Raw genomic sequence first — 11,513 nt, forward strand, 5'->3', positions numbered from 1 at the left:
CTAAAATTGTCATGTCTAATTAAATAAATATTTTATTTATTTGATTATCTTTAGCCTAATTCTTCTATTAATTAAATAAATCTTTATTTATTTAATTAATTCATTTATCCTCTTCTAGCCTTATTTTTTATTTAAATAAATACATTTATTTATTTAAATTATCCTTTTCCTAAATTAAATAAATATCTTATTTATTTAATTGATCCCACTCCTTCTATTAATTAAATAAATCTTTATTTATTTAATTAATTCATTAACCTTTTCTACCCATGACACATGTCATTCATCTCTTAATTCATACACTACCTACCCCTTTCATTATTTTATTATTTCCTCTACCTACCCTCTAATCATAGCCGACCATTTATCTTTTACACCTCTCAATCTTATCCCTCCATTTCATATAGTGTCTTCTATATAAGGAGACACTTCCTTCATTATCAACCCTAATTAATCTATGCTAACTGACTATGCATTCAGCCCTCGTTGACTACTTGACTACACTACGCTTTTGAACATAGGCGATCCTACTTGCAACCACATTCCGTTCTTTGTTGAGCTCTTGTGCACATAAAATCTGAGAGCAAATATATCAAGCAAGATCAATGGAGATAGGAAGAATGGAGATCCAAACCCTATTGGACATGTGATGGTATAATCCTTGTGATTTCATTTGATTTGCATTGTCTTAGGTAATCTTCATATGTTATGGTGGATCTTTGTTGTTGTTAGGCTAGGGTTTTGTGGTTGAATTCATTTAGCCTTTCAATATCATTATTATTGTTATCCATTTTCACCATAAACACTGACTATGAGGTTATCAAAAGATATTGAGGAAGAAAATCTTATTATATCTCTGAAGAATAAATTTGATGAATGTGGAAGATTGACTTGTGAGAATAATATGTTGAGAACCGATTTGGCACACTCCCAGAACAATGAACAAGAACTTGAAAGAAAAATAACTACTCTGAGAGATGATCTAACTACTGCAAGTGAGTATAAAGAAAAATTCAGGATTAGTGCTACACAATTGGATTACTTATTGAAAAGACAAAGGCAAAATGATGATTCTAGAGGACTTGTATTTGTACAAGGTGAAAGCTCCAGTACTGTAAATAAAGATCGGACAACCGGTATGCAGAACTCATCAGACCATAGGAAACCAGTAAGACAATCTAATGCTTATAAATTCAATGGTAGATGCTTTGTTTGTAATAAATTTGGGCATATGGCTAAATAATGTATAAATAGAACAAATCAAAATTACAATTCTGTTCCCGGTCAATGCACAAGTTGCAAGAAATATGGTTATAGATCGAAAGATTGTTGAATGAATGTCAAATGTCATGCATGTGGAAAGTTTAGTCATTTGGCTAATCAATGTAGGTCAAGGAATGACACCGAATATGTTAAAGCAATTCAAAAGAACAATGTTACATGTTATGCATGTAACAAAATAGGTCATATTGCTAAGTACTGCAGAAGCAAGACTCAACCGGTTAGCAATGATAAAGCAAATGAGAAAGGAAAGAAGAAGGTAGATGAAATGCAACAAGATCACACCAAGAGATGGGTTAGAAAGTCTAAAGAACCAAGTGGAGATGGATCTACACCAGTAACTGGACCAGTAGAATAGAGCATTCTTGCACTAGCAGATAATTCTATTGGTAACTGAGGCATATGTCTTAGGGGTTGGAAAATCTATTGCAAATCTTGCATATTCCCCGGAGGAGATCTGTAAAAGATCTAGAGATTTGTCTTAATCATTGATGAATATTTACCCGACATAAGACTGTGAAACCAACATCTGGTAGGGTACATCGCGAAGTATTTATGACAGTGAAGGATTAGGGTTTACTTGCTGATAAAAGGAGAAAGTGAACTCATTTTCAATCACCCAACACTCAAGCAATCTAGAGCGAAGCAAAGGCAAATTTCAGGTGACTAAGAGCGAGAAAAAGCATTCTGAAAGGATTTCCAGCAATCATCAAAGAAGCAATCAAAATCTTAAAACCGACGATCATTTTTCAGGTATTTCTTCAAAATGGCATTCAGATCATCTGCTCCTACTTTCATTGCAAATCCCACCATTGTTGAAGTTAAGGTAGGTTGAGATCCGTTTTCAAGGAAGTACCCTAGATAGCTAAGAAAGAAGACTCTGCGAGCGCATTCTCTAGGGTTCCCAATGGCGTGATGTATGTTGAAGATGTAAGGGCATATATTCACTGCACCTTGGAGGATCTAGGTACAAAAGAGATTAAGGGCATGTATCAATTTGTGATATTGGGAGACTCCGAAATAATCAAGCCAAAATATAAGATCATCAAGGATCTAGGGTTAACTGGTATTCTGTACATACTAGAATTCAAAGATGAGGTGATCAGATATGTTCTGAGCAGGGTTCACAATGAGTTCATATGGCTGGATCAGCCCTACATGATCACAAAGGAAGCAATTCAAGTAGTCACCAACTTACCCAAAGTCAGACAAGAACTTGGCAAGAAGATTTCCACCACTGTGGTTGAGAAGCTCACCGACGCAACCCATGATGGAAGATCTATGAGAGTCAGCACCATCATGGATTTAGATGTAAAATTTGTCAACATGATAATCGACTATAAGGTAACTCAATCTAGTCGACTGAACTCTGTTAGTAGTTCCTACATCCATGTTGCTTATGAGATATTAAAAAATAATGAGAAGTATGCTTTATGTGAATGGCTGAGAAGTGAGTTAATGATAAATCTTGGAAACATTAAGAGTGTTAAGAAAAGATCTTTTAGGTTCAGAAATCTCATTATTTGCTTAATGCTTTACTTCATGAATGAGCTACCCGATCTAGGGAAGAAGAGTTGGGCTCATGACATACCGCTAGGTATGCAAATCAAGGAAGCAATCACCGGTCTTGGTACCAACAGGGATGAAAAGATTTGGGGCTATTTCAAAACGTTCTAGGAAAATATGAGACAAAGGGAAAGAATATCAAAGAACATTGTGGAGAAGTACTCCACTGATATATGTTTTATGGTGAAAACTGATGAAACTCTTATGGAGGCAGTAGAACCTAGGATCATACGAGTCACCGAGCTTGGATATGAAGTGGATGATAAAATTTTTGAACTTTATGCAAAAATGTTGCTTGAAGCTCCATTGGATGATAAGACATAAGACTTTGGTATTGCTGAAGAAAAGGGTCTTGAAGTCAAAATTGGATTCGACAAGAAAAGAAGAGAGAAGAAAATAGATAAGATGTCTGCATATATACAAGATGTAATTCATAAGATAGACACTCAACTGGGTTCTGGATCCAAATCGGCAAAGGAACCGACAACGATTAGTGATCCTAAGGCAAAGAGGCCTGAAACTTTCATTTCTTCTATCACTTCTAACTCTAATCCAGAGGATAATAAACCTCTAGCATTTAGAAGAGTACAAAGAAAGAAAGTTGACCAGCCTCTAGTAGAGGAGAAGAAGGTGGAGCCAAGGAGGAAGCTTGTGAGAAAAGTAACAAAACCTATTGCACCCGCACCTCGAGCAAGGAAACCCATTCAGAAGAGGAAACCAGTTACATCCACTCTGGCAACCCACAACAAAAAGAAGAACAATGATGATGATACTAAACCTGGTAAGGATACAATGACCTGTGCTGAATTGATTGATGAAGTAACCAAGGATGTGATGTTGAAAAATGTATCCATTTATTATGAAGGTTTAGAGGATGATGAGCAAAATGAGATTGAAGAGGCAATTTTGTTATACATGGATATATATAAGAAAGCCTTAGTAGAATTTTTGAAGGAAATTCCTCTATCACTGTCCAATAAATTAGATGCTAGAAGACTTGATGCAAACAAGAGGGATAGAGAAATTAAGGAAGTAGAACTTTTGGGTATGTGTAGTTCAATAAACAATGAGGAAATGAAATGATGCATTGATGTTGCAAACAAAATAGTTTTTAGTAGCAAACCCCGACAAATAAGCCTAATGATGGGCAGGGTAAATGAGTTAGTAAATGAGACAAAAGATGGTTGGACCAAATTCTTCCAAAAGAATCCCGATTTTCTCACATCCCAAGAAGAATTTGTAAAAGCAACAACTTCCACCATCCTAGACAGATTTAAAGGGAGAGGTATTTTGGATAGTTCAGCTCCAATTTTGAATAAGCTGACAATAACTATAAGTATATAGACACTATCGATAGTAAAGGAGAGTGCATGGTCAATAGTGACATAAACAACTTTTAAACAAGACATTGTATAGGTTACTGACAATATTGTGGATAATACTCCACCGACGATAATAGATACTATACCAAGTGGCGAAGCCACCGATGCTAAGGAGGATAAGGCAAAGGGAATTGAGACTATACCGACAGTTAATATTGATTCCTGACAAAGGTTTTGGCAATTGACACTTCTCAAGTTGAGAAGAAATCAATCACTGAGATGAGTCCCACTGATTTAATGATGATGGCTACTCAGAAACTAATGAAGGAGGGATCGGCAAATACAAGAATAATAGATAACTCAATCACAGTTTTGCACAAACTAATTCCTGATTGTAAGATTGAAAATGAAGCAAGCCCTTCCGACAAGCTTAAGGAATTAACTGAGCATATATCTAAGAACTTTCAATCTTTGCAGCAAATTTCAGATCAACAGGCACTTGAGAGATTTGCCGTGGCTAAGAGAGCCGCTTTTGATCAAATTATTGAAACAGAAAAAAATAAAATTGAAGGAAATTGATCCTTATTGAGAATTGTTTGAAACAGTGTACAAATATCTATAAGGTCTATTGTAACATAGAAACTCTTACAACAAATGTAGATAGCACATTAAAGGAATTACATGGTAAGGTTGCCAACATTGCAAATTATTTTGATGGATTAACCTCACTAACAACATCTGTTGATGGACAAATTTTGTCCTTGGAGAACCAATTTTTTTGCTTTTGAAAAGGAAAGAGACAAGATCATTGAGAGAGCAAGGAGTCTTAGAGGATTGGTGAGTCCTAGATTGGATTCACTCGGTGTACATAAGAGGGAATGTATGGATATGATTGCTAAGCCCACAAGTCAAAGAGAAGGAAACATTTGCACATTTACTAGGTGGACTTGTATCCATATCTGATACCTTCAGAACTGGCTGGGATACTTATTTACAGTTGCTAGACAAGGCTTACCTAGAAATTTTAAAATTGGTCAAGCTCCGGTAAAGTAATCTATATTCATTAATTCTTTCAAATTCTTTCACCGGTCTTTGGCATTGATGCCAAAGGGGGAGTGTATATAATGTGAAAAATATCAGACACAAAATATGGAAAGGATATTAGGAAGGAGTTTATTGCTCAGGGGGAGCATACTTCAGGTTGAACCAACAGGGAATCCATTTTTCACATGAGTGTTGCCATCAATGCCAAAGGGGAAGATTTTTGGAAATTGACACTCATTGGATTCATATGTTGTCATTGATGGAAACATGGAAACATGGTTACTTGGCAACAATATTCATAAGGAAGCTTACACCGGCATTCATCGATAGATACTGGCATTAGAGATTCCATGTTTACACCGACACTGACATCCAACACTTCAGTGAAGCCGACATCAGGCTTGGACCCGAAGGAAGTTTTATTTGTAAAAATCATTTTGTAATTATTGTATAAAGTCGACATTGTATATCTTTTGTAATACATTGAAAGCTGATATAAGGATTATTGTTTATAAGGGTATATAGGTCAGTCTGCTAGGTTATTTTGTATGAAGTGATATAAGAGAATAATAGAAGAACTGTATGATGCGAAGAATATGTATGTAGATCATTTGTATACAAATGTTATATCATGCAATGATCTGTAGATAGTTTGGAAAGCATTCTTCGAAGAGAAGAGATACCAGTACAAGTGTTCAGGGTTTATGAACCGATACAGAGCTGAACTATAATTGGAACTCTTTTTGGCATAGCAAATGCATTTTGTGAGTTCATTATTACTGTTTTATTTTAGTAGAAGCTTGTAGTTAGTGAGACTCTTTTTGTGATGAACAATGTGCTCTAGGCAGTGTGCCTTCCTGCATGTGCAGGCCCCCATTTTATGTTATATCCTTTCATATGGCTAGTGAACTGATATTGTGGGTCACAAATCCCACCGTAGTTTTTCCACATATAAATTCTATGTGTTATGGTGTTCATTTATGTGGATGGTTTATTTGCTTCAAGTTATATATTTCCTCATTTACCGGTTTATATGTGTATGTTATAAAAGGGTAAAATCATATCTTACCGGTAGAACACTGATTCACCCCCCCTCTCAGTGTTCTTGGACCCCAACAAATGTCCTGGAATTCTCTTAGTCAAAGTAACCAACTTCTTGCCTCCAATAAGAGAACATACTCTGTATTGAGGGAGTCATGTATATGTCTCCAACTTCCTAAGCAATAATTTGTGGTGGAAGATAGATTTAATATGTTCAAGTGGGTTGATGGTTCTCTATTAAGGAACACCAAGGCCAAGTATGTCTATGATTCTCTATGCAATAATGTTGAGTTAATTAATCATCTTTATTTCAGTATGGAATTTGAGTCAAGGAATAATATGGATTGGCAAAAAGTTTTTATCTATTTATGGGGCAGTAATATCATGCCCAAGAGGAGATGTTTTTAGTGGTTATTTAATATTAATAGATTGTCAATTAAAAATAAGTAGCAAGGTACTCATATCCATAGCATTTGCAAGATTGTCGAATCTAGTGTTCATACATTCTTTGAATGTGTTGTGGCTAAAGAAATATGGAATAATTTGGCACTAAATTCTCTAATAGGTTTTCTTACCATGATGTGATTTTTGGATTCATCAATGGTATTAAACAAGATAGTAACTTATTTTGGTTTTCGTTATCCTATGAGATTGTATGGATGATTTGGTCTCTTAGGAGTGAAGAGAAGTTTCAAGGTAAGGGTAAGCTGCTTATTGAGTCTTTGAGAAGACTCATCCTTTACAATGTTGACATGTAGGTCACCATTGCCATGCGATTAGAAAAGAAGAAATTTGAAAGATTTATAGAGGATGGTACACTAGAGTCTACATGTTAGAGCTATCACATGGCTACACGTGGTCAAGGTTCAAGATGGATAGAACTCCCTTCATGAATGCATTGGAGATCTTTATGAATGAAATCAACGAAGCCAAGAAAGTGGAAAGGCAAGAATAGGTCAATCAGGTGGCTACAACAAAAGAGGTAAACTAGAACACGAATATTATATGGGTGGAAGGACCCTTATGATGGACAATGTGGATAGAGGAATAAATGTGAAGATGTTCTCATTTTGTATAGCGAATTTTGAATTTTTTTTTTATATATGGATCACAAATGTATACAATCAATGTTAGTAATTTGTATATGGGTCAATATTTTGTGTATGGAGCACAAATGCATACAATCAATGTATTATTGTACAATTGACTAGTGCATACAATCAATGTATTATTGTACAATTGACTAGTGCATACAATCAATGTATTATTGTACAATTGACTAGTTGTGTGTTGTTGGCCCTTTCAGAAAGAAATATATTTAATATAAAAAAAATATTTCTATACAAATATTAATTTTAAAAAAATAGAAAAAATATAATTATTTTTAATTTCATAAATATTTTTAAAAAGATTATCTTAAAAATTTGTAATATAAATTTATAAACTTAAATGTGAGTTGTAATAACAATTTCCTCATATTTTTTACTTTTGACTTACTTGCAACACATTTTGCTGGTTCTACTAATTTGATTAATGGGAATTGCCTCTTCATACTAAGCTGTACTATTTTTTTTTTTGGTTACTAAAACTCTTCTATCAATATATTTTGTGTTCTAAAAAAAAGTGAACCAAGATCAAGATTTGCCCAAATGTTATAATTAGATTGAAAATAGATTTTACAAAGGTTAAAAAATCATGTCAATCTAGCAAACCAAAGATTTTAATATGTTATTTTAACTTTTTACTTTCTAAAAATAGTGGGAGTTTTTAAAACTAATTGGATAAAAATGTCACAAGTGACTGAAAATTGTCAAAATAAATTGTTAATAAATTGTGTTGTTCATTCTTGAAAATTCTTCCACATCCTTTAAAATTTTAGACCAATGATATTGGTGATAAATAATTTAATATTTTTAAGTTGAAAATTTGCATCTAACTTTAACAAAAACAAATATTTATTTGAATAGGAAAAAAATTCTATATCTGATTCATTTAAAAAAGAGTTATTAATAACTAATTTAAAACAACGTGTTATCTATAGTTCAAAGAGAATTTGGGGAAGGGTACCAATGGCCATTATAGCTAACTTAAGGGATCTTAAAAGGTACATTGATTTCACACACCATAGATCCTAAACGGTACATTGTATTTCCAAGATCTTTTTTGGTTGTCTCACATATGACTTAGTTGAACTTATAGTTATTGTTTTGGATTCGACATGATAACGATGAAAGCTGTGGGATCCATTATGCTAGTCAGGGTCAAAAAGTGGTCATTTCAAAGTTTCACCCAATAGTTACTTAAATATGCCTCAATAATCGAACACTACAACCACCTAAAAAATGAGCGATACTTATGCACAAATGCCCATAGTCCTGGGCTATAAATACCAATAAAGTTGCAAAACTCCTCCAATTAAAATCCAAAAATTCTAACTACTAAGATAAAGTTGAGGGACTTATGATAGGTGTAAATTTTTTTATGAGTTTTTTAGTTATTATTTTTTTGGTTTCTAAAAAGTTAATAATTGAAACTTGGGTGGAAAAAAAGTGAAGGGTAATTGGAACATAGGCCATCGTGCTCTTCCCCCAATCAAAATGTAAATTCAATTTTTAAAAAAAGTAACATATTAAATTTATATTAAAAATATTAATTGACAGCTGCAATGGCGCTTCATTTTCAATTCCATTTCAGCTGGTAATTGGAACTTCTATAAATTAGAATAGCATCTGTCAGGAATTTCTATAAATTAGAATGCATGGAGCATCACTTATCCTCATCCGTGAAGAAAATCTTGTGAGAATTGAGGAGAGCTAGAAGTTACAGAAGATGGAATCGATAAGAAAATGGAGGGATTTTTTTGAGGGCGCAGAGGCTGATATTTGCAGTGTGATTGAATATGCAATCCTCATTGCAGCTTCTGATTGCCCTCATGAGTTTACGAAGAGGAGAGACAAGATTGTGGAGAGGCTTTACACATCTACATCCCTCTGTGAACATCAATATAAAAGGTTACTTGCTTTCATATGCCCAAATCAATTTCTGGCTCTTTGTGAGAATTGAAGTCTTTATATAGGATGAATTCAGCTTTTACTTATACCCAATTGCAAGTTCTTTGCTGGAGTTGTTGCTTTTTTATGTTGCAAAGAAGCTCAAAAGATCTTTTGGTTAAAAGTAGGAAATAATGGAAAATATAGGGATACATTACATTTTTTTGGGATGCCCAATATATTTCTTGTCATAAAATGTTCTCTTATTCATCAGTATTGGACTAGCAAGAGGTGCTTAATTTGAATGGCAGATTTTATATGCATTGCTCTACTTGTTTAAGATGTTTACTATGGCTTGATTACTTTTTGTGTGATGAACTGTAGTAGCTGGAGAGAGGTTTCAGATGAAGCGATAAAATCTGCTGGAAATGTTGCTACAGCTACAATAGCAGGTGTGATCAAACTATTAACCCTTCTCTTTGTTTTCTCCTTCCATTCTTTTAGTAGGTTTAATGAAAGCACAACTTGTATAATATTCATAAGTTTTTGTGTTTTCAGGAACATCTAAAATGCAAGAAGTGCCTGAAACAGAGCAGCCAGACTATCAATGCTATTTGAAAATGGATGCCAATCACTGTAGAAAGCAAAAAATCGCAGCAGAAAACACCAGAAATGGGGTGTTAAAAATGGATGCTCAAAACCATAGTGCTGGTCCTAGGAGACCGCAAATTGTGAGGCAGCAACATATGTTCCATGAAGAGAATTTGCATGACAAGTTAGATTTCAACAAGCCTAGCTTTCTTCCTTCCCAACATGTAAGCAAACTAACTCTGAAATTGAAATTTGATGTCACTTCACCTCATTCCAAGTTTGTAAGAAGTGAAGATATTTATGCTTGTAGTTAAGTTGTGGACATTTTATTTAGATAGATCTTATAGCCTGAATGATAAATTTCTTTGAAGATAATTTCTTTCTCAAGGCATGCTTGTGATATTTTTTCTGCAGAAATTGAACTCTCCCCATGATAAATGTGTAAAAGAGAAGATGAAAGCAGCACAGAGAAGTCTTCAAGAAGGGTACCAACGAGTAGAAAAGGGTGTGTGTTTTTTAATCTCTTAAGTTATGTAGTGGGTGACAAGCCATGAATGAAGTGAGCTAATGAACCAATAATGCTTTTTTGCAGCCAAGAAGCAACGCACAGTTCAAGTTATTGAATTGCAAGACCTTCCATCATTCAAATCTATTAGGCCAATCAGGAGGCGAACTTAAGACATACATCCTTGATTTTGAGATTAAGATTAAATGTTCTCTTTAAGGACAGAGAGATCATGGATTGAATTTTGTTCCAATGTATTAGCTATACATTTTTGCACGCTTAAAGTTAAGGGGAATGAAATTCCCTTGCCCCTAAATTTATTTTGGCTCTATCTTGAGTTCAATATCTGAGAAAGATAGTCGAGTTGTACTTGTGACAGTCATGGAATCTTAATCTAATTCAATTTGAATGTCTAGAAAATTTCTGAGGGTTTTGAAACCTGCATTGAGTCTGAGGTAGAAGATGTTTTGAAGGAGAGTTGCCCCAATTCAATGTGAGATTCTTGAATAATATGAAGTTGAATCTTTATATTTATGCTGTCTATGCCAATGCCCATCTGAAATTGACCAGTACTAGTCCTAATGCTGGAATAAAATATTATTGGATGCCTGTAACGCTCATACATCTCAGGTGTACTTCAATTTGCAAGGTAGGAGTGGTGAATGGAATCTTAATCTAATTCAATTTGATTGTCTAAAGAACGTCCCAAAGGTTATTTGTAGGCTTCAAGCGATTTAGTTCAATTTGTAATCATTGAAGTTTTGTACAACCTGTAATTTGTCATTGAGGCTTCTCAAGACAAATCTTCACAATGTATATGAAATGTAAATTGCCACTTGTTTTGTTTCCTAAAATTTTTACTGTATCTCTTGAGTGCATTCTCTTTGCATACAGCAGATCCTTAGTTCTTGATCTTGTCAGTGAATCACATGCAATAAACGAGAATAAGTGTTACAGTATAGCAATTCTATATATTCATATTTAATAAAAGGGGTAAAAATTTATTCAAAGAAGAAGAAATGCAAAGTAAGGGCATCAAACCGTTCTGTCAAGATCTATGAAGTGATCTAATTGAAGAGACAAATCCAGGGGTAACTGACTCTTATCCACAACATTCCAATTATGCATGTGATCAAAAGCCCATTTGACCAGACAGTCTGCAACACCATTCCA

At 34.2% G+C, this 11,513-nt stretch overlaps 1 protein-coding gene across 1 annotated transcript; it reads left to right on the plus strand.

The window, feature by feature from the left end:
• Nucleotides 1-9,006: 9,006 nt before the first annotated feature.
• LOC131046824 (uncharacterized) lies at nt 9,007-11,030 on the plus strand. The gene is made up of 5 exons (XM_057980611.2): nt 9,007-9,265; nt 9,629-9,696; nt 9,803-10,059; nt 10,250-10,340; nt 10,428-11,030. Exons 1-5 carry the CDS (start codon nt 9,084-9,086, stop codon nt 10,511-10,513), a joined length of 684 nt encoding a protein of 227 aa, XP_057836594.1. The 5' UTR covers nt 9,007-9,083; the 3' UTR covers nt 10,514-11,030.
• Nucleotides 11,031-11,513: the final 483 nt, after the last annotated feature.

This window comes from Cryptomeria japonica, chromosome 8 (assembly GCF_030272615.1).
Source record: "Cryptomeria japonica chromosome 8, Sugi_1.0, whole genome shotgun sequence".
NCBI lineage: Eukaryota > Viridiplantae > Streptophyta > Pinopsida > Cupressales > Cupressaceae > Cryptomeria > Cryptomeria japonica.